Source organism: Mustela nigripes, chromosome 1 (genome assembly GCF_022355385.1).
Source record: "Mustela nigripes isolate SB6536 chromosome 1, MUSNIG.SB6536, whole genome shotgun sequence".
NCBI classification, from domain to species: Eukaryota; Metazoa; Chordata; class Mammalia; order Carnivora; family Mustelidae; genus Mustela; species Mustela nigripes.
This window is the reverse complement of record NC_081557.1, coordinates 188345649-188370715: the sequence shown is the minus strand read 5'-3', so window position 1 is coordinate 188370715 and position 25067 is coordinate 188345649. Positions and strand designations below refer to the sequence as shown.

The following is a 25067-nucleotide window of genomic DNA, read 5'->3' as shown; positions in this document are numbered from 1 at the left end:
GAGAGTCTAGCAGACTGTGGCAAACTAGAAATGCATGCCCAGTTGAAAGACTTCAAATTCAAACAATTTTGAAGTATTATGCATACTGAATAAACAGCTGTGGGCCACGCTGGCTGGTATTGACTGCAAGTTTACAACTGCGGCCTGAATGAATTTTTAGCAGTTTATGTACCCAATTCTCAAAATGGCAGACAGCACTTTTTAAAATATGTATGTTGTCTCTCTCTATATATAACATGTTATTATATATATATATATATATATATATATATATATATATATATACCTTACACTATATATAGACATATAAATGTGTATATATAAAGCTTGAATCACTATTTTGGGATAAGTGGATTTAAAATTTTTAAGAAAAGGTACGTTGCACCTTGATCAATTTAGGAAGTTGTGTGGATAATGTTCATTAAAACATCTGGTTAAGAGATGAAATTTTTAAAACTTCCTTTCACATTTATTTGGGAAAAACTAGTTATGCCTAAAAGTTAATTAAAATTAAATAACATTTCATTCTTTTACTAACAGAAAGTCCTATACCACAGTACATTATTGCTTAGTAAGAAATATTTAGGTAAAAAAATAAATGTTGGTTTTACTAAGGTATAATTCAGAAAGCATTCAATCATATTGCCTCCTATATACTAAGAAAATTCTTGTAATTCATTTGACAATAAGTCTTATTTTATCTTTAAAGGGTATTTTGTTTAAGAATTTTAGTACATTTTATACTTCAGTTAAAAGTAAAGGTTCTAGTCTGAAGATATAAAATGGCTATAGGCCAAATGGCTGTAACCAAATTGATTTGGTTTGCTATGCCAAAGCAGTTTTACAGAATTTACAGTTTTGTATACCATCAATGACTTCACATTAATGAATTTTTAAAATAGTTTTTTAATAGCTAAACTGATGGAGATATTAGTAATAAATAAATTCTTCTAAAAGACTATGAAGGCACATTATAATTCAAATATCCTTGCTAGACCAAGAATACATATTTTAAAATAATCCATAGACAACACAGATTTCAAACAAATAAAATGCAAATACATTTATTCCAAACCTTGATACAATTCCCAAAAATATATTCTACTTTTTTCAAACATTTTAAATCTTAGCTTGAGAAGTTTAACATAAAAAGCACCAAATCTAATCATATAACCTTCCACTTAAAAAGTTAGCAGTTATTATATCTTTTCTGTAAAATGAAGTTATATGGAACAAATCAATTTCATTTGTGGTCTTTAATTTCTGAAATTAAAAAGCCAAAGCTATCAAGTATATCTGACTAAAGTTGGATGTTTAGCAAACCCACAGTATGTAAGAAAATGTTAAGACACAGTATCAAGTAATGCAATAGGTCTTTCATCATTTCCATTTTTCATGAATTGAAACTTCTTAAGTAGGGGACATACATTTGGCATCATTTTCTAACCTCATATTGGGTAAAGTTTTAAAGTTCAGCCAAGTCATATGCATCTTACCTGCATTCCTACATTTGTTTTAATTATTAAAACTACCTAAATATGAAGCAATCAGGATTTTTTTAAGAATTAAAAGTTAACACTGATTTTATACATCATTAAATATTTCCATGGCAGAAATTAAAGTTGAAGATAAGAAAGAAACATGTTCTCAAATCAAGAGCAGAACTATCATTTAAGTATACAATACATGCTGATGTATTACAAACTTAGCTTGATTTAGCAGTTCTTTAAAAACCAATAAGGTTTCTATGAATAAATTTAATTAATAAATTATTCACAATTAAAATTTAAGGTTTTCATAAATAGTAACAACAGACAAAATATTGCATATATGGGGTTCCCACAAAACAGTAACAAAATACTTCAACATTGTTTCATCCAAATATTGGTTTAAAATTATTCACATGTATTTAAAGATCACTGTTGACTGATATAACAATGAATTCCAGACTAAACTGATAGTAGTTAGATGTATAGTGCTGTCTGCTTATTCTTATCATCAAAAGATGAAAAACTTCTTTTGTAGGAAACATGATGGCCATTCTGGTTACATAGAGCGATCCAATTAGTTAGCATATTTATGGAGGAAGCGTTCAAATGCATCATAGATGGCTTGTCTAAAATAGAAGATGAAAGAAAAACTGTTAAGTAATGAGCAAAAGAGGAAGACGGACACTACTTTTATTATGTTATTTCCAAAGTTACCTGTGGCTTGCAACCTGACTTCCTCTCCAAATAGCTTTGAAAGAGGCAGTTACCTGAGGGTGGTGGTTGGATCCATGTAACTTCACCACAGCTGCAGAAAACCTCAAATGTGCTTTCAACTGATGATGAATTCGGAAGTACCTTTTCTATGATGTACTTTTTTGCGCCTTCGAACTTACATAATATATGCATTTATATAATATATATATATGCAATATAAAATATGTATGTATGTATGTCACTTGTTGAAAATTAACTGGCTATGTAACTTTTCATAATGTAGTATTTATTCAACCTGTTTCATAAATTATGAAAAGGATGCTTTTTGTCCAGAAAAACACATGTTCTTAGCAACTGAACTAAAAGCAGAAGCCTTAGTTTCCAATATTCCCTTCACAGGGTGTTTTAATATTTTAACTGGACATTTAAGGTGACATATAAAAGTTAAACTAAATAAGTGACAACATACAAAGAATTATTTCTTGGATTAAAAAGAGCTAAAACATGTCAAACATGAAGTAATGCAATTCTTTGTTATCTAGTGATGCAGCTGGCAGTTTTGAAACACAGCATGCACAGGGCACTTATCTAAGCACTTTATGTGAACTAATTTATTTAACCATTAATGATAAACATATCCCAAAGATACCTTTTGCCATCAAATTTGAATAGAAGTAGAAATAATATAGGCTATCAAAAACTAGAGATACGGCATAAAATTTTTATAATTTCTAGTAAGTACTGGAGTCATATAAGGTTATTAACATTAAAACCAATATTTTCACTTCTCACGTAAGGTTCAATATTCATGTGCTACTGAAAAACTGTGCTGGACTCTTCCATAGATGCTCATGCCATATGAGAGAAGAAAGTGGAGTGAAAAATGATGAACCAAAGCAAATTTTACAAACCCTGGTGTTCCTCCCTCCACCCTAAATATGCCTGGCTATTACTACTTGAAGAGGGTAAAAACACACAATAAAATGTGCCTATCATATGCTACTTCCCTAGTTCTGTAAAAGAAAAAAGAAGAGGATGGTATAGGAAAAAGTATCACAACGTGAGAATTGAGGGAGGAAGGTAAGAAATAAGAAGACTAAAACATATAATAAAAATACCCAATCTTCTCTATTTATTGAGGTCAAAAAAAAATTCCAAAAAACAAGCAAATAAACAGATACCTGTTTAGACCAATCATCTTACCTGAAGAGTCCTTGTTTAAAAAGGTAAGCACTAATATGACCCCCCTCTAGATAACGGATTTCACAACCAGGCCAAATTTCTTGTAGACTTCGAACTCCTGTTCGTGGAATATAAGCATCTTCTTTGGCTTGAACCACTATAATGAGGCTTGGGTCAACTGGAACTAGGGATAGAATTTTAAAAAATAAAACATATATACCCTTAAAAAGCTCTTAAGATTTTTATATAAATACTATGAATCCTATTAGAAAATGAAATACCCCTGATAGTACACTAAATGAAACATCTGTGAAACTAATTTTTTTTTTTAAAGATTTTATATTTATTTATTTGAAAGAGAGAGAAAGCACAGACTAGGAATGAGTGGAGGTGGGGAAAGAAGGAAAGGGAGCAGCACACCTCCTCCTGAGCAGGGAGCCAGACCTGGTGCTGAATCCCAGGACCCTGAGATCATGACCTGAGCTGAAGGCAGCTGCATAACCAACTGAGTCACCCAGGAGCCCCTAAAAACTTTATGATTAAGTTAAAAACCAACTATAATACACTGTAATATAATATTTATCTCTAAAACAAAAAGATGAACATTCTAAAAAAGACACAAAATCCAACATATATTTTAAAATTTAAATTCAATTAATTAACCTATAATGTATTATTTGTTTCAGGGGTACAGGTCTGTGATTCATCACTCTTATATAATACCCAATGCTCAGTACAACGCATGCCCTCCCCAATATCCATCACCCTGTTACCCAATCCCCCATTCCCCACAAAATCCAATATATTTTTAAACTAATAAGGTGGTTTTAGATTATCATGGATAAAATATGACGCATTTAAATAACTCACTTAGCCTGGAAAATATATTCTGGTGCCAACAATAAACATACTCTTGAAATATGAAATTATTTTATAAAGCATCTTTAAAAAAATATTTCACAAATATTTACACATCAGCAAACATTCTTAATTTCATATAAAAATTGGTACCTGAGAAATTTCCCACATGAGTACATTCATCCATGACTCCTTTCATGAATATTAAAGACTCTTTCTGAAGATTGTTTCTTCTGTGTTCTTTACTGAGTAGATGGTATGACTGAGGATTGCAACTCGTATAATTACTTTTGTTGGTTGAAAGCGTTTGATTGAAGCACTCCATCTTAGAGGTATCTTGCAGTAAGAGTCTTTCTGATGTGGCACTGACAGATGTTTTACTAGATTTATGGCACTCACTAGGTTTTGGGGATACAACTTGGTTTGTCATATCTAAATTTAAAGTTCCAGAAACCACATTAAGGTTAGTTAGCTTGTCTGCACTGATAGGGAAGCGTTTCACAAACTCTTGTCCCATTTTGAAAGAATCTGTCTAAATAAATAAAAGAAAATATCATTTATTATAAAATACATTTTATTTAACAACCTTGTTAAAGACAAAACACAAATTTCATCAGTGAATTAATGAACAAATAAAATGTAGTACATACATACAATGGATTATCATTTAGTCTTTTTTTTTAAATATTCTCCTTTATTTTCTTCTAAATGCTTTTTAATTTTTTTTTTAATATTTCTTCTATTTATTTGAGAGAGAGAGACACTGTGAGAGAAGAAACACAAGCAGGGGCAGTGGGAGAGGGAAAAGCAGGCTTCCTATTGAGCAGGGAGCCAGATGCAGGGCTCAATCCCTGGACCCTGGGATCACGACCTGAGCTGAAGGCAGATGCCCAACAACTGAGCCACCCAGGTGCCCTGATTATCATTTTGTCTTAAAAGGAATGAAATTCTGATATATACTTCAACATGAATGAGCCTTGAAGACACTACGCTAAATGAATAAGCTAGATACAAACAACAAATATTGTATGATTCCAAATTTTATGAGGTAATCTAGAGTAGTCTGATTCATAGAGATAGAGAATTGAGTGGGGACTGCCAGGGGAAGGAAGGAAGGGGAATGAAGAATCATTGTTTAATGGGTACAGAGTTTCAGTTTAGTAAAATGAAAAGTGCTGGAGATGGATGGTGGTGATGGAGAGAGGCAATGGTTGCACAACAATGTGAATGCACTTAATAACACCATTGAACTGTACACCTCAACATGGGTGAAACTGTACATTTTATGTTGCATATATTTTACAACTTAAACAATAACAAAGAATAAAGAGATGTCAAGAATTATCTGAGGACTAGATAAATAAAAGACATACTATATTGCTAAATGTCTCCTCTTAAACACTAAAGGGTATCATTTAGTCTACACCATATGCTTAATGCCAAAGTTTTGAAATCATGATCTGCCTGAATCTTAGAACTTCCAAAAGCCTTATGAGTGTATCCTGGCAAGTAATACATCAACCACATCCACCCCCTTTCTCAGGCTGAACTAAGAAGAATTTAAAATTATCAAGGAAAAAATAATTGCCTATTAAAATCTCAAAAGTATATACTTAGTTTAAGGACTTGTAAGTACAATATAATTTAAGTAAAATAAACTTTATTAAATACTAAGGGCAGAGTCAAAAGAAAAAAATGACAGTATGGGAAAATGTATTTATAACTTATATGACAAAGCTAACTGCTTTTATTAAGAGCTAGAAGTGAACACACAGCCCAAAGCCACAAGAGAAGAAGTGAGCAAACGACATGTAAATAAAGGTCACAGACATTGAAATATATAGCTCTTGAACTTAAAAACATATCAAATTTTACTTAAAATTAAGTAAATAAAAACAATACTAATTTCATCATCAGGTTAACAAAACAAAACCCTTAAGTTTGCTAACACACTCAATTTGGGAAATTATGGAGAAATAGATGCATATGTTCCTACTGCTAGTATAGACAGACGCAAGCAGAAGTAGACAAAATCTAATATTACAAATGTAACAACATCTCTAGGAATTTACATTTGTGAAATGACAAATGTACAAATTTATTCATTGCAGCACTGTTTGTTACAAGGAAAAAAATGAGAAATCACATCAACAGGGTACTGGTTAATAAATCATGGTACATCGCCCATATAATTGATTATTATGCAGCAGCAAAAAAGAAAAAAGAAACATTTGTGTATAGTCCCTTAAAAAAGGTAAGAAAAAAGCTCTTATTTCTACTGGTTTAAAAAATTCCTTGAAATATTAATAAATAATGACTTATTTATTGAGGGAGATAGGACTTAGGCAAATTGAGAATAAGGGTAGGATGTGTTTCATGATATGCCTTTTTATACTTCATGATGCTTGAACTACATGGCCATATAATCTATTTAAAAAATTGAAGAATGACTCTCTCTGCCTGCCTTTCTGCCTAAAATTGGTTGAAGCCAAGGCAAAAAAGGAACCCAACGACCTGGCTAGTAGAACAAATCACTGAAGTCATCCAGATCAAATATATATATAAGAGGGAATGGAAAAGGAAGTTTGGAAACATTGAGAAATATAAGATTAAGCAAACTAGAATTACTCAGAGGGCTACACCATCAACTTTAACTGCTTTTGATTGGAAAACTGTTTTTATAACAAAAAGGAAGGAAGCCATCTTGACATTTCTTGACTATGCATGACTGTGAACTAGTTCTGGGACAAAAAACCTTTCTTTTTTTAAAGATTTTTTTTTTTTTAATTTATTTGACAAGAGAGAGAAAGGGAGCACAAGCAGGAGGAGCAGCAGAGGGAGAGGGAGAAGAAGGCTCCCTGTTAAGAAGGGAGCCTGATGCGGGGCTCAATCCCAGGACAGTTAGATCATGACCTGAGCTGAAAGCAGATGCTTAACCAACAGGCGCCCCGGGACAAAAAAACTTCTATACAACCTCATGAGTGAGAGGCACAAAGAAAGTGCAGGGTAAGACCACACTGCCATTTCAGACAACCAAAATTTTTGATTCTCCCTTCAAAAAATTTTCATATTGAGTTTTCTCATAAGCTCTCAAATATAGGCTTATATGTACAGGGGAGCACAAGGAACTAACTAGCAGGTAGAGGTATTTTGTAACAAAGTTCTTAGGCACATAATAACCCTTTGAGATTATTCAAGACAGACTTACTTTACAAGAGTGAGATTTATAGTGGTATAATTACAAGTCCTAATTGATAGTGGAGAGTCTCGTTTCCTTTCTGAGATTTCTTGAGATTCTCAGTGACTTCCAAACAGAATGTGTAAAATTAAAAATTCACAAAAAGAAAAAAAAATCATTAAAGGAACTGGTCACCTTACGAAACTAACAGGGAACCAATTAAATTTTCTGAAAACTGGTAGATTACAGTAAAGAATCAAGCATATATCTTGCCTTTCCTAGATGAATTGAACTACTAGGTACAATAATAGATAAGTGCCTTTTTATATAAGCATTCAAATGAATAAATAAAAAAATGATAGAATATCAGCATTTTGAAGCTCTCCACTATTAAGAGACATAGGTATTAAACATGAATGGAGGCTTACACCACAAAATAGAGACTAGACATTATGTGCTTCCTGTACTCCTACTAAAGGAATAAAAACTGAATGGAGACTCTAGACCCAGCTGCCAACTTTCAGGCAATATAGAGCATGGGTGAACATGCTAAACTGTTCCATGAGAATGCAATCAGAAATAGCTACACTTGGGACGCCTGGGTGGCTCAGGTGGTTAAGCGTCAGCCTTCCACTCAGATCATAGATCCTGGGATCAAGTTCCACATCAGGCTCCTTGCTCAGCAGGGTGCCTGCTTCTCCCTCTGCCAGCCCCTCCCCTTGCTTGTGCGCACGCTCTCTCTCTCTCTCTCACTCTGACAAATAAATTAAAATCTTAAAAAAAAAAAGAGCTAGAATGTGAGAAACTCTACAAATAAATAGCCTAAATTCATCAATTGATAAATTACAAGGAAAGGGAAAGGAATAAAACTTACAGATTAAAATATACTTCAAAGCACATAAAAGAATTGTGTCTAATGACATACATTGGGACAATAAAATTATTGTAAAGACAGAGGAAGTAATTACTATAAAAATCAGGATAATGATTAATAGTTGGGGGAGAAGGGCTTTTTAATTAGAACACCTGGAAGTGGTTTCTGGGTTGGGTGGTCCTTTTTAAAAATTTTTTTTTAATTTTTAAAATTTTTTTCCACTCTTCCCCTGATGATCCTCTGTTTTGTTTCTTAAGTACACATACAAGATTATAATTGTCTTTCTCTGATTGACTTATTTCACTTAGCATAATACCCTCCCTTAGCATAATACCCTCTAGTACCAGGGGGTATAGCTCAGTGGTAGAGCATTTGACTGCATAATACCCTCTAGTTCCATCCACATTGCTGTAAATGAAAAGTTTTTTTTTTTTTGATGGCTGAGTATTATTCTATTCCCTCTTCTTTATCCATTCATCTGTCGATGGACATCTGAGCTCTTTGAGTAGTTTAGAAATTGTGGACATAGCTGCTATAAACATTGGGGTGCAGGTGCCCCTTCAGATCACTACATTTGTATCTTTGAGGTAAATAACCAGTAGTGCAATTCCTGGATTGTACGGTAGCTCTATTTTTAACTTTTTGAGGAACCTCCATACTGTTTTCCAGAGTGGCTGTACCAGCTTGCATTCCCACCAACAGTGTAAGAGGGCTCCCCTTTTTCCACATCCTCACTAGCATTTGTCATTTCCTGACTTAATTTTAGCCATTCTGACTGGTGTAGGTGGTATCTAATTGAAGTTTTGATTTGTATTTCCCTGATGTCAAGTGATATTGAGCATTTTTTCATCTATCTGTTGGCCATCTGTATGTCTTCTTTGGAGAAATGTCTGCCCATTTCTTGATTGGATTATTTGTTCTTCGGTATTGAGTTTGGTAAATTCTTTATAGATTTTGGATACTAGCCCTTTATCTGATAAGACATTTGCAAATGTCTTCTCCCATTCTGTCCATTGTTTTTTGTTTTGTCGACTATTTCCTTTGCTGTGCAAAAGCTTTTTATCTTGACAAAGTCCCAATAGTTCATTTTGGCCTTTGTTTACCTTGCCTTTAGAGATAGATCTAGCAAGAAGTTGCTGTGGCCAAGGTCACAGAGGTTGTTCCCTGCATTCTCCTCTAGGATCTTGATGGATTCCTGTCTCACATTTAGGTCTTTCATCTACTTTGAGTCTATTTTTGTGTATGGGGTAAAGAAATGGTCCAGTCTCATTCTTCTGCATGTGGCTGTCCAATTTTCCCACACCATTTGTTGAAAAGGCTGCCTTTCCATTGGACATTCTTTCCTGCTTTATCAAAGAAAGATTAGTGCACCATAGAGTGGAGGCTCCATTTCTGGGCTTTCTATACCATGCCATTGGTCTACGTGTCTGTTTTTGTGCCAGTACCATATGTCTTGATGATTATAGCTTTGTAATACAGCTTGAAGTCTGGAATTGAGATGTGACCAGCTTTGGTTTTCTTTTTCAACATTCCTTTTGCTGTTTGGGGTCTTCTCTGGTTCCATACACTTTTTAAGATTATTTGTTCCAGCTCTGTGAAAAAAAGTTGATGGCATTTTGAAAGGAATTCATTGCATGTATAGATTGCTCTAGGTAGCACAGGTATTTTAACAATAATTGTTCTTCCAATCTGTGAGCACAGAATATTTTCCCATTTCTTTGTATCTTCTTCAGTTTCTTTCATGAGTACTCTATAGTCTTCTGAGCACAAATCCTTTGCCTCTTTGGTTAGCTTTATTCCTATGTATCTTATGGGTTTGGGTGCAATTGTAAATGGGATCAACTCCTTAATTTCTCTTTTTTCTGTTTCATTGTTAAGTGTATAGAAATGCAACTGATTTCTGGCTTTAGGTTTTATTTGCTGTTCTTTCTCCATCTCCTTTAGATTTAAGGTTAGGTTGTGTATTTGAGACCTTTCTTATTGCTTGAGAAAGGTTTGTATTGCTAGATACTTCCCTCTTAGGACTACCTTTGCTGCAACCCAAAGGTTTTGAACAAATGTGTTTTCATTTTCATTTTTTCCCATGAATTTTTAAAATTCTTTTTTTTGTTGTTTTGTTTTTTTTTAATTTTATTTATTTATTTGACAGAGATCACAAGTAGGCAGAGAGGCAGGCAGAGAGAGAGAGAAGAGGAAGCAGGCTCCCTGCTAAGCAGAGAGCCCGATGTGGGGCTCGATCCCAGGACCCTGGGATCATGACCTGAGCTGAAGGCAGAGGCTTTAACCCACTGAGCCACCCAGGTGCTCCGAATTTTTAAAATTCTTTTAATTTCCTGGTTGACCCATTCATTCTTACTAGGATGCTCTTTAGCCTCCATACATCTGCATTCTTTCCAAATTTCCTCTTATACGTGAGTTCCAGTTTCAAAGCATTGTGGTCTGAAAATATGCAGAGAATGATCCCAACTTTTGGTACCAGATGAGACCTGATTTGTGACCCAGTATGTGATCTATTCTGTAGAATGTCCTATACATGTACTCAAGAAGAATATATACTTTGTTGCTTTAGGTGGAATGCTCTGAATATATCTGTTAAGTCTATCCGGTCCAGTGTGTCATTCAAAGCCCTTATTTCCTTGTTGATTTTCTCAGGGAGAGGGTGTTAAAGTCCCCTCCTATTATTGTATTATTATTCAAGTGTTTCTTTTTGTTATTAATTGGCTTATATTGGCTGCTCCCATGTTATGGGCATAAATATTTACAATTGTTAGATCTTCTTGTTGGATAGACTCTTTAATTATGATAAAGTGTCCTTCCTAATCTCTTATTACTGTCTTTGGTTTAAAATCTAATTTGTCTGATTTAAGGACTGCCACCTCAGCTTTCTTTTGATGTCCATTAGCATGATAAATAGTCTTCCATCCGCTCATTTTAAATCTGGAGGTGTTTTGGGGTCTAAAATGAGTCTCTTGCAAACAGTGTACTAAGGAGTCTTGCTTTTTTTAATTCAATCTGATACCCTGTGTCTTTTGATTGGGGACATTTAGACCATTTACATTCAGAGTAACTACTGAAAGATACGAATTTAGTACCATTATATTAGCTGTAAAGTCACTATTTCTGTATATTGTCTCTGTTTCTTCCTGGTCTATGTTACTTTTGGGCTGTCTCTTAGCTTTAAGGATCCCTTTAAGTGAAGATCACAAATTCTTTTAGTTTCTGTTTGTCCTGGAAGCTTTTTATCACTTCGTCTATTTTGACTGACAGTGTAGCTGGATCAAGTATTCTTGGCTGCATATTTTTCTCATTCAGTACCCTGAAAACATCAAGCCAGTCCTTTCTGGCCTGCCAGGTCTCTGCAGATAGGGCTGCTGCCAATCTGATGTTTCTGCCCTCTTATTCCAAGCTACTTTCAGGATTTTCTCTTCAGCTCTGAGATTTGCAAGTTTCACTATTATATGTTGGGCATATATTGATTTTTGAGGGGAATTCTCTGTACCTCCTATATTTCGATGCCTGTTTCCTTCCCCAAATTGGAGTTCTCCACTATAATTTGCTCCAATATATCTTCTACACACCCTCCTCTCTCTCTCTTCTTCTGGGATCCCAATTATTCTAGTATTATTTCACCTTATGTTATCACATATTGCTCAAATTCTCCCCTTGTGATCTAGTAGTTGTTTATCTCTCTTTTTCTCAGCCTTTTTATTCTCCATTGTTTGGTCTTCTATGTCACTAATTCTCTCTTCTGGAGCTCATTTATCTCAGCAGTTAAAGCCTCCATTTTTTATTGCATCTCATTAATAGTCTTTTTTATTTTGACTTGATTACATTTTAGTTTTTTTAGTTCTCCAGAAAGGGATTCTCTAGTGTTTTCTATGCTTTTTTAAACCCAGGTAGTACTTTTATAATTGTTATTCTGAACTCTAGACCTGACATCTTACCTATATCCATACTGATTAGGTCCGTGGCAGTCAGTGCTGCCTCTTGTTCTCTTATGCAGTTGAGTTTTTCCATCTTGTCATTCTTGCAGAAAGTAGTTGCTTCTCTATTTGTAGAGTTGCAGCTATTGTTTTCTTAGAACTCCAGTTGACTTCACAGGTGTTCAAAATTATTTGATAGCTATCTAGCTGAATTCCTGGGACCAGAAGAAACTCAGGTCTCCAGCTTCTCTGCCATTGTGGACTATCTAGGTGGTCAATTTCTTTTATCTTTTTAAAAAATTTATTTTAAAAATTTTATTAATTTATTTGAGAGAGAGAGAGAGAGAGTGAGTGTGCATAAGCAGGGGGAGTAGCAGAGGAAGAGGGAGAATCAGGCTCCCCACTGAATAGGGCTCAATCCCAGGACTCTGGGATCACGACCTAAGCCAAAAGCAGACACTTAACTGATTGAGCCACCCAGGTACCCCTGGGTGGTCAATTTTTATTCTATTGGTGCAAGCCATACATTTGCATTGCATGTTTTTTTTACATCTATATTTTAAAATGAGGAATCTTAAAAACTAGAAAGCACTACTGCTTTTTAACAAATTTAAAAAACTGAGTCATTAAACACCATCAATTTTTCCCCCCAATTTATGCAGACATTAAAAATACTTACTCCACAGTATTCAAGCATGTGAATAATTTCTTCTTCATAAACTGTCTGTGTATAATACTGCTTTTCCAGCTCCCTCCAATTAATCGATTTACTTAGAACACCCTGAAATAACAAACTGTGTTAAGATCAAATCATTCCATAAAACATTTTGTCCAGTAATTTTATTATTAGTATGCAGAAAAGAATAAACATAGCAGGCTTGAAGCGTCCTATCTTTAGAAAGCCCTGCTTGCAATGTTGGCTCTTGATTAGAGTCTGGAACCTTGACAAATAAACAGTTCCTAATCCCAATACACAACTTTCTAAATGACAAAGTGGGGCACTCTCCCCAAACTTCTTGTACAATGTAGTTTCTGCTGAACATGTACTTTTCATCTGGAATTTTGGTACATGTGAGGCAGAGAGTGCCTAAGTGACTGACCCCTGATTACCCTGGGCTGCCAGGATCAATTGAGCTTCTCACACGTACTATCACAACACATTGCTGGATGAATTAAACAAATCATGTAAGATTCCAATGGATGGTTATACCTGATTTCCTCTGGATTTTGCCCCATGTGCCTTCTCCCTTTGCTGATTCTTTTGTATTGTATCCTTTTGATATAATAAGTCTTAGTCATGAATCAGACTATATGGTGAGTCCTGTGATACCTTCTAGACAATCAGCAAACCTGGAGGTGGTTTTGAGAACCCCTAAACAATTAATTTTAATTATATATATCTACTTAAATATTAATTGCAATTAAATTACCGTAGTGAAGACCCCAGATGCTGTGGACCAAGACAGACATGGAATCAATGGCATGGGCTTAGGCCAGTTGGATACCGCTAAGGAAGCCATCTGCAAAATGTTTAACAGTCAGTTAGAGAGCTTCTGTTTAAATTTCTATTCATTAAAATGAAAAGATTTATTATTAAGAAGTAGTCTGGGTAGTTCTTGGTGAGATAAGATATGAACACAAAATCTCTAAATACGTGGGACATCTAGTTCTCTCAGTAGAACACAGGACTCTTAATCTAGGGTTGTAAATTTGAGCCCCATGTTGGGTATAGAGAGTACTTAAAAATAAAATCTTAAAAAAAAAATCTCTAAATACTCATGAGAATGTCTAGCAACCTTCTGAAACTGCCCAAATCACAAATTCAATGACATACAACTTCCCCCTTAGAAAATAATAAATGTTGTAAAATTTTAAATCATCTCAAAACCCTTCATAGAGAACTACTTTCTACCGGATAAAAACAGACCAAACAGACTGAAATGTAGATGCTGGGGAGCAGGCTAATGGTATTCATTACCTAAATGATTTGCTCAGATACAGCAAAATCACAACTATAAAACCTTAGACATTTGGGGCTAACTGCAAAATGCCAAGAATTTGGTGAACTACAAACAGATTATATAAGTGATATAAAGTAATGTAATGTGTGTGTTTAGAAAAGGGAAAAGTTATTTTTGGCTAAAGGAATAAAAGAAGGCTTCATGAACTGGCTGTCCCTCAGGGGAAATGAAAGATGAGATCTTGTCTTCCATATTAAAAAAAATATGATCAAAGACAAGATGGTGAAAAAGGAAACAGTGGAAAAGCAGGTAGGAAAACAAGCCAATATACTTTAGTTTGGCTGGTCAATAGGGTACATATAGCCAATGAGGTGGGAGAGATAGGTCTGGAAAGATGGGACAGTATCAGATTAGAGGTCCCTTTTGCTCTGTATATAATGGGAAATTAACAAAGAGGTCTGGGCAAAGGAGCAGCATTGTCCAACAAGTGATTTAAGGAAGCCAAAATGATAGCAATTTATAGGATTGATTAGAGCAGGTAAAACCTGAGGTAGGGAAACCAGTATAGGAAGTAATTCAAGTGAAAGTTATAGGATCCCAATCTAGGTCATAAAAGTAGAAACACTACTAGGTAGTGTTCAAGTTCATGGTCTAATAGTTCTTGCAAATTTTAATCAGTTTTTGAACTTAATTTTATAATTCAAATGACTTACCAAAAACTTGTTTCTTTCTAAATGTACTGAGTGGCTAATATGTCCAGGTAACAAACTAGAGCATATTTCTGAGGCCTCATTGAACCAACTGCTTCATGGAGAGAATAAACTGCTAAACAAGTAATCACAGTGCAGTGAAATAAGCACAAATGAGAGATGAAATATGGTCTGAGGTTAGGCTAAGAGTCAGGAAGAGCTTCTCACAGAAAGTAAGCTCTGGACTGGAACCAGAAGGGCAAACTGCTATTTTGGCTAGGAATGAAGGGGCCCCTGAGGGTTGCTAGCACCTGGCATAGCTACCCCAGTACAATAGCAAGCCTTTGGCAGATTTTAAATGGGAGAGAACAGAGATGAGATTTAGAAAAATCATTCTAGTAATGGTATGAAGAAAAACTTAGAAGAATATTAATGAGAGAAAAGACAAGCGACAGAGAAACCACTTGAAGGCTGTTTTACTACCCTCTAGAAGACAAAGTAAAACAGGCTGGTGACTGTGGGCATAGGCATAAGAGATAAATTAAAAGTATTTTCCAAATTTGCTATCTTTGCCAATTTAACAGCAAAATAAGGTATTTGCACTTGAGATGTAAAAAGTTAAGTTTTATAAAAATTATTTTTATTATTTTTATTTTTTAAAAATCAACTAACAAAATATTAAATCCAATATCTGAGCTATAACTGTGAAATAAGTAGTACAATGTCTACATAAATCATACCAAAAAAAACCCAACAACATTGTTAACTGGAAAAGCTTGAAACCTATTTCCAAAACTAAAATTAATTCTCTACCTGAAGTGAATTTTTAAAATAACTACATTCTCTAGATTTTATGAACATAATCACAATGAAATATCAGTTGAAATTAAAAGGCTTACATGTCCTCCCATGGATATTCCGGTCATTCCTAGAGGTCCATAACCCTCTCTCTCTAGCCAGTGCAAGAGAGCAGCAGATTCTAAAACAAGAGCTCCTCCCATCACAAAAAGGTCAGACACGTTTTTTAAGCTGGACCTTCTACCCTCACAAGACAAAAGAGAAAATTATTTATGCATTTACATTTTAATATAAGCAAATTTACAACAGGTAGCCAGACTTCATGTTTTTCTTTTAAAGGATGAGTTAGCTAAGTAAAACAATGGAATAAATCGATGGAATTAGAGTGCTAACGTTATTCTACAATTAATTAAAATTTATTTTTAAAAGGTATAAATGCTCTCTATCGAATCTTTTTTGAATTTCAATTATTTAGCTATTTTAAAGCCCAGGAAATCATATTTATTTGATAGCATTTAAAGAAACTTAAAAAAAAAATTCATAGTTGTTCCTCCCGTTACTACAATAGAACTTAAAGCATAAACATTTTTTAAAAGCAATGTAAAAGGATTTAACCTAACACTCATGTATTTCCAAAATCTTAAATATGCTGCTTATTTTTCACAAAATATACAATTTATGAATATAATCAACTAGAAATTTTTTCTGATTTTTGCATGTAGTATAGTTAACATACATAATATTAGTTTCAGATACATATGTGTGTGTATGTGTAAATATATGTGTGTGTGTATATATATATATATACACGCATACATTTCTCAGTGCTCAGCATGGTAATCGTAGTTGCCATCTGTCACTATACAATGTTATTACAATATTTTTTTTTTTAAAGATTTTATTTATTTATTTGAAAGAGAGAGATCACAAGTAGGCAGAGAGGCAGGCAGAGAGAGAGGAGGAAGCAGGCTCCCCGCTGAGCAGAGAGCCCGATGCGAAACTCGATCCCAGGACCCTGAGATCATGACCTGAGCCGAAGGCAGCAGCTTAACCCACTGAGCCACCCAGGCGCCCCTGTTATTACAATATTCTTGACTATATTCCTCATGCTCTACTTTTCATCTCCATGACTTATTTATTTTATAATTAAAAGTTGATCCGAAAAGTAATCTTTTATTCAAATACATGTTTTGGTTAACTTAAAGACCAATTCAACTAGAATTTCTTGTTCTTAGAAACTAATTTTAAAAGTAAGTACACCTCTTTACAAGTACTTAAATGATCTTCTTTGGGGGCATCTGGGTGGCTCACTCCGTTAAGCATCTGCCTTTGGCTCAGGTCACAATCCCAGGGTCTTGGGATTGAGTCCTGCATCAGGCTCCTGCTTGCTGTTCTCCCTCTCCCTCTGCTTGCTGTTCCCCCTGCTTGTTCTCTCTCTGTCAAATAAATAAATAAAACCTTAAAAAAAAAAGAAGTACTTAAATGATCTTTTTAAATTCTAAAACCATTCTTACACAGGCATATGTTATTTTATTGCACTGTGGAGATTCTGTATTTCTTAGAAATTGAAGGTTTATGGCAACCCTATGTTGATTAAATCTATTGGTGCTATTTTTCCAACATGATTTCCTAACTTCAGGTCTCTGTCACATTTTAGTAATTTTTACAATATTTAAGACCTTCTTGGTTATTGTATTTGTCATGGTGATCTGTGATGTTACTGTTGTAAATGACTTGGGGCATCATGGAACCGTTCCCATGTAAGATGGCAAACTTCACGGATAAACGTTGTATGTATTCTGACTGCTCCACTGACTAGCTGTTCTTCCCCTGTCCCTCTATCCCACCTTCCTATTCCCCAAGACATAAAAACCTTGAACGTACACAAGTTAATAACTCTACAATGGCTTCCATGTTCAAGTGAAAAGAGAAATCACAGATCTCTCACTTTAAATGAAAAGCTAGAGGATCACCTGACTGGCTTAGTCAGTAGCGCATGTGACTCTTGATCTTTGGGTTGTATGTTTGAGCTCTATGTTGAGTATTGAAATTACTTAAAAATAAAGTCTTAAAAATAACAAACAAATAAATAGAAATCAAAAGCTAGAAGTGATTAAACTCAGTGAAGAAGGGATGTTAAAAGCTGAGATAGGCCAAAAGCTAGGCCTCATGCAGCAGTTAGCCAAATTCTGAATGCAAAGGAAAAGTTCTTGAAGGAAATTAAGAGTACTACTCCAGAGAAGACACAAAATAGAAAGTGAAATAGTCTTCTTGCTAATGCAGAGAAAGTTTTACTATCTGGATAGAAAATCAAAACAGCCACAACATTCCCTTAAGCCAAAGCCTATTCCAAGGCAAGGCCCTAACTCTCTTCAATTCTATGAAGGCTGAGAAGGTGAGGAAGCCGCAGAACAGTTTGAAGCTAAAAGAGATGGTTCGGGTGTCTGAGTGGCTTAGGCGGTTGTGACTGCCTTCAGCTCAGGTCATGATCCCGGGGTCCTGGGATCTGCATCAGGCTCTCCGCTCTGCAGGGAGCTTCTTCTCCTTTTCCCTCTGCCTGCTACTACTCTGCCTGTGCATGCTCTCTCTGTGTCAAATAAATAAATAAAATCTTAAAAAAAAAAAAAAATAAGAGGTTGGTTCATGAGGTTTAAGAAAGGAAGCCATCGGAGTGCCTGGGTGGCTCAGTTAGTTAAGTGACTGACTCTTGATTTCAACTCAGGTCATGATCTCAGGGGCCCCAGATTCAGTCCCACTTCAGGCTCCACATTCAGTAGGGAGTGCACTTGAGATTCTTCTTCTCCCTCTGCTCTTTCCCCCCATTCTTGCATGCTCTCTATAAAATAAAATAAATCATTAAAAAAAGGAAGCCATCTCTGTAACATTAAAGTGCAAGGTGAAGCAGAAGGGACTGATGTGGAAGCTACAGCCAAGTTATCCAGAAGATCTAGCTAAAATGATTAATAGTGCAGCTACACTAAACAACAGATTATTCCTTTCCTTTCCTTTTTTAAAAAGATTTCATTTCCTTTAGCAAGAAAGAGAGAGAGCACATGAGTGGAGGGAGAGGCAGAGGGAGAAGGAGGAGAGAATCCTCAAGCAGACTCCCTGCAGACTGCAGAGCCTGATGCAGGGCTTGATCCCATGACCCTAAGAGCATGATCTGAGTCAAAATCAGAGTCAGACACTTAACCAACTGAGCAAACCTGGCATCCAACAACAGATTTTCTTTCTTTTTTTTGTTAAAGATTTTATTTATTCATTTGACAGAGAGAGAGAAGAAGAGTGAGCACAAGTAGGGGGAGCAGCAGAGGGAGAGGGAGAAGCAGGCTCCCCGCTGAGTAGGGAGCTAGATGTAGGGCTTGATCCAAGAACTCTGAGTCCACGACCCAAGCCGAAGGGAGATGTGCAACTGACCAAGCCACCCAGATGCCCCTCAATGACAGACTTTCAATGTTGAAAACCAGCATTCTGTTGGAAGAAGATGCCATCTAGGACTTTCATAGTTAAGAGAGATGTCAATGCCCGGTTTCAGAGCTTGAAAGCAGGGGCTGACTCTTCTTAGGGGCTAATTACAGCTGGTATCTTTAAGCTGAAGCCAGGGCTCAGAGAACTATCAAGAATTACGCTAAATCTACTATGCCTTGCTCTATAAATGAAACAACAAAGCTCAAGCAACAGTGCATCTGTTGACAACATGGTAATGGAGTATTTTAAGCCCACTGTTGAGGCCTACTTGCTCAGAAAAAAGATTCCTTCTAAAACATGACTACACTGCACTGACAATACATGTGGTTACCCAAGAGTTCTGATGGGGATGTACAATAAGATTAATATTTTCAGGCCTGCTGACACAACATCTATTTTATAGCCCATGGGTCAAGAAATAATTTTGACTTTCAAGTCTTATTATTTAAAAACTGCATTTCAGACAACTATCATATGATCTCCCTGATATGAGGAAGCTGAGAGGCAATGTGGGGGGTTTGGGGATAGGAAAAGAATAAATGAAACAAGATGGGATTGGGAGGGAGACAAACCATAAGAGACTCTTAATCTCACAAAACAAACTGAGGGTTGGTTGTGGGGAGAGAGTGGTGGAGTTATGAACATTGGGGAGGGTATGAGCTATGGTGAGTGCTGTGAAGTGTGTAAACCTGGTGATTCACAGACCTGTACCCCTGGGGCTAATAATACATTATATGTTTAAAAAAAAAAAAATGAAGAACTGCATTTCATAAGGCTATAGCTACCATAGATAGTGGCTCCTCTGATGGATCTGGGCAAAGCGAATTGAAAACTTTCTGGAAAGGGGTCACCATTCTAGATGCCAGTAAGATCACTTGTTATTCACAGGAAGAAATAAGAATATCAGCATTCACAGGAATTTGGAAGAATTTGATTCCAACCCTCATGGACGACTTTGATTTTCAGTGGGGTAAGAAACTGCAGATGTGGTAGAAATAGCAAAGGAACTAGAAGTAAAGCCTGAGGATGAGACTGAACTGCTGCAATCTCATGATAAACCTTTAATGAACAAGGAATTGCTTCTTGTGGATGAGCAGACAATGCTTTCTTGGGATAAAATCTAAACCTGGTGAAGATACTGTAAAGATTGCTGAATGACAACAAAAGATTTAGAATATTACATAAACTTAGTTGGTAGGTCAGTGGCGGGGTTTGAAAGGATGAACTCCCAATTCGGAAGTTCTATTGTGGGTAAAACGCTATGAAACAGCATCACATGCTTCAGAGAAATTGTGAAAGAAAGAGTAAATCGATGTGGCAAACTTCATTATTGTTTTAAAAAATTACCACAGCCACCCAACCTTCAGTGACCACCACCTTTATCAGTCAGCAGTCATCAACATTGTGGCAAGACCCTCCTCCAGCAAAGATCATGCCTTGCTGAAATCTCTGATAATGGTTAGCATATTTTGCAATAAAGCTTTTTTATTTTATGTTATTTTATTGAAGTATAGTTGACACACAGTGTTACATTAGTTTCAGGTGCACAACATAGTGAGTTGACAAGTCTGTATGTATGCTGTGGTCACCACAACTGTAGCTACCATCTGTCACCACCATATAGCACTGTTACAATACCAATGACTATATTCCCTATGCTGTACCTTTTATTCCTGTGACTTATTCATTCCATAACTGGGAGCAACATATTTTTTTAAAGATCCATTTATTTTAGTGAGAGAGAGATGGGGGGCAGTGGGAGATGGAGAGAGGCAGACTCCCTACTGAGCAGGGAGGCCCAATACAGGGCTTGACCCACGACCCTGAGATCATGATCTGAGCCAAAATCAAGAGTCAGATGCTCAACTGACTGAGCCACACAGGTGCCCCAGCAGTATTTTTAAATTAAGGTATGTACATTTTTTTTTAGACATAATGTTCCTGCACACTTAACAGACTACAGTATTGTATAAACATAAATTTTATAAGCACTCGAAACCAAAAAATTAGTTTCAGTTGCTTTACTACAATATTCCCTTTACTACAGTGGTCTGGAACTGAACCCACAATATCTCCAAAGTTTGCCTGCATAGTGATAAAAAAAATACTATCTTATTACTGAAGTGTCCAAATTAGAATCTATCTTCAAATCCTTAGTTCACCTAAAGACATATGTGATTGGCTTCTGAAAGAAAGCTTGTCAGGTGTACAAAAATTCATTTTATCAATGGTTATTATATGTAAATGTAGAGTGATTATACACAAACAACTAGGTGTCATAAGAATGTCAAGTTTTGAAAAACAGGAATTCTGGCCCCTAAAGAGCTTATATCTACTGTCCTACCACATCCTCTCGGAGCTCTAAGTCTTTAAGGCAGAATTTATGGAAACTCTGTCAAAACAGATCATACATGTGCTTCCTCATAAAAAAAGCCTATGTATCCTTATATTTGTTTGTTTTCTTCATTCCAATTTTCTATTTATTATCAAGTAACTGCCCTGATTATGTATTTTAGCCTGATATGGAAGTCTGAATTCTCAGATACACCTCAGTTGTTTTTGTTTTTGTTTTGTTTGTTTTTTGTTTTTTTTTTAGGATTTTATTTAATTTAGGGGTGCCTGGGTGGCTTAGTGGGTCTTAAGCCTTTGCCTTTGGCTCAGATCATGATCTCAGGGTCCTGGGATCGAGTCCCGCATCAGGCTCTCTACTTGGCAGGGAGCCTGCTTCCTCATCTCTCTCAGCCTGCCTCTCTGCCTACTTGTGATCTTTCTCTATCAAATAAGTAAAAAAAAAAAAATCTTAAAAAAAAAAAAGATTTTATTTATTTATTTGGCAAAGAGACAGCACAAGCAGGGGAGCAGGAGAGGGAGAAGTAGGCTACCTTATTGAGCAGGGAGCCCAATGTGGGGGTTGATCGCAGGACCCTGGGATCATGACCTAAGCCCAAGGCAGACACTCAGCTGACTGAGCTACCCAGGCACCCCTCAGTTCGCTCTTTTATATAGCAGTTACTGATGTGGGGACAGTTGTTATTTGTACCAGTGGACCCAGTTTCAAAAACTTTAAACACTGAAAATAGACATAAGATGTCTTTTGAAAAGAGATAAAAAATAATTTTTTATTACTTAAATTGTAAGTCATTTCTTAAAATGAATTACTTGAAAAATCAAGTATTATATTTCTTGGATATATGATATGTGATAGAATATTTTATAAATATGATTCTCATATCAATTCCGTGTACAAGAAATTATATAGTATTTCCACTTTATAAATGAAGTAGATAACAGATAGTTAGACCAAGGTCATACAATTATTAAGTGGCAAGTTACGACCGCAGCTTATGTCTGTATGACTCCAAAGTCAAAGTCTTTCCATTAAACCCATGCTGCCTCAAACTACAACTCAAGAAACTCTTTTGGATTTTTAAGCACCAACAAACAGGGTAAAAATGACATGCCTAGTTCTGAATTTAGAAATTGGTTCCAGGGGTAAGAGTTCTTTTTTCTTTTTTTTTTTAAGATTTTATTTATTTTTTTTGTGAGAGAAAGAGCATACTAGCAGAGGGAGAAGCAGGCAGGAGGAGAAACAGGCACCTCACCAAGCAAGGAGTCCGAAGCAGGACTTGATCCCAGGAACGTGAGATCATAACCTGAGACAAAGGTAGATGCTTAGCCGATTGAGCCACCCACGCATCCCCAGAGTAAGAATTCTTTATTTAGCTTGGACATTAATTTTCACATTTCATAAGGTTTATTCTTTTATATATATAAAAATATATATGTGCATAAATGTGTGTATGTGTGCGTGTGTGTGTGCATATGTGTGTGTGTGTGTATATATATAAACATTTTTTTATACAAATAACAACTTCCCCACATCAGTAACTGTTATATAAAAGAGTGAACTGAGGGGTGCCTGGGTAGCTCAGTCAGCTGAGTGTTTGCCTTGGGCTCAGGTCATGATCCCAGGGTCCTGGGATCAACCCCCACATTGGGCTCCCTGCTCAATGGGGAAGTCTACTTCTCCCTCTCCAACTTCCCTGCTTGTGCTCTCTCTCTTTATATTCTTTTATGTATCTATACATATGGAATATATATATATGGAACTTCTTTCCATCTCCATTGCCATTCCTTAAAGCTGCTTTTTCCCCCCTGCATTATTTCAGTAGCTTCCTATTTCATTTTTCTGCTGCTACTCTTGTCTCAGTAAACCAAAAGGAGCCTTTAAAAGCACAAATCAGATTATTTCTCTGCTTAAAGTCCTCCAAATGTTTCCAGCTGCACTTATAGCAAAATTCAACACAAATGGCTCTTCATAAATCTGGTCCTTGCCTACATTTCTGAATTCATCTTATACTACTCTCTCACCTCAAGCTTATATCAGACTTTTCATTTATTTGTCCCTCTCTGAAGTTTCCTCCAGGTCTTTACCATGGTGGCTCCTTCCCATGTCCTCATATCTAATACTTTTCCAACTCTGTACTTACCCTCTATTATTCTTTACTTGATTGCCTGGCTTTATTTTCTTCATGGCATTAATAAATATTCAAAATCATCTTATTTATTTTTATCTATCTCCCATTCTAGAATATAAGCTCTATGACAGTAAGGACCTTGTTTTTTTGTTGCTAACTTCCCAGTGTCTCAGATCACACATTTATTCAATGAATCAAAACCAAACACAATACACAGATTATGGAAACGCAAAAAAATTGCCTTCAAAGTTCATCATTTTAAAGACCAAAAAGAGATTAGACTACCTACACCACAAATTGTAAGAATAAAGAGTGGCATTTAATTTTACAAAGTAAATGTACTTTAAGAAAGAAAATGTTTTAATACTTCTTCAGTTACCACTTACAAATAAAATAGATCTTCCATCTATTAAAAATTTCTATCTCTTTATCAAACATTTTAATTAAAAAAGCTTAAAATAGAAACTTAGATCAACATTCCTACCACAGTTTTATAACAGAATTTTTTCCCCATACAACATTTGCAAGTAAAACTTAGAAATGATTAACTGAAGACTAACAAAAACTTTAATTTAATTTGGTATAAAGACTACCAAAGTGAAGGTGAAATATACTTACATTTGGTCCTTGGGTTTCCTGCAGCCATTTAAGAATGTGGGTCAAAGAGAAAGTTTTAAAATAATTAAATATAGTCTGTGTCTCAAAACACATTAACTTAAGCAACATAGCTACATCTGAATTTGATACTGAAATAACTATTTGATATTTGATACTGATATATTTTGATTTGATATATTTGATATATATCAAATATATTGATATATATTTTGATTTGATACATTTGATCTGATATATTGATATAAATATTTGATACTGAAATAACTATTTTTTAATTATCTCAAATAGGCTGTTGAGGAGTTCTCTGGTTTTTCAACTTCATTATTTTTTTTTTTCTTTTTTAAAACAGCTTTATTGATATCACATATCATACAATTCATCCATTTTAAGGGTACAGTTTAATATGTTTAGTATATTCACAGGGGTGTGCAATCTCCAACTTAATTTTTAAAATGAAGCGTTTTTTTTCATTTTTAATGTTAATTATAGAAAATCCAAGAAATATAGAAAAGCATATTAGAAGAAAAACTACTTCATCTGCAGACAAGCATATTAATATTTTGGTGTATTTCCAGTATTTTTTCCTTATGCACAGGTTTTTCTTTTATGGACTTTGTGTTTTTAGGTTTTTTGCATATCTATGTTATACCACAGAGTTCTGTTTCCTATTTTTGCATTATACTTTTTATAAATTACTGTAAACTTTTTAATAATAACTAACCACTAAATTCACTGAATGTTTGTTATTTACTAGGCACCATTCTAGATAGCATTAAGTACTTAATACTAGGAGTAATTTCAGAGATTATTCCCATTTACCAATGAAAAGGTTAAAA

General features: G+C 35.2%; 1 protein-coding gene across 2 annotated transcripts in view; it reads right to left on the bottom strand.

The window, feature by feature from the left end:
* Positions 1-1048: 1048 nt before the first annotated feature.
* The window catches only part of ABHD18 (abhydrolase domain containing 18), a 50276-nt gene continuing 26257 nt past the window's right edge, over positions 1049-25067 (bottom strand). The window contains exons 7-13 of one of the 2 annotated variants that reach the window (XM_059378233.1): positions 24232-24259; positions 15769-15907; positions 13650-13739; positions 12899-13000; positions 4398-4776; positions 3408-3570; positions 1049-2116 (exon numbers count right to left, since the gene is read on the bottom strand). In XM_059378233.1, the coding sequence (XP_059234216.1) occupies positions 2065-2116; positions 3408-3570; positions 4398-4776; positions 12899-13000; positions 13650-13739; positions 15769-15907; positions 24232-24259 (953 nt within the window). In that variant the 3' untranslated portion in view covers positions 1049-2064. The remainder of the gene's footprint in view (positions 2117-3407; positions 3571-4397; positions 4777-12898; positions 13001-13649; positions 13740-15768; positions 15908-24231; positions 24260-25067) is intronic. The other variant, XM_059378228.1, reaches the window with a different exon arrangement.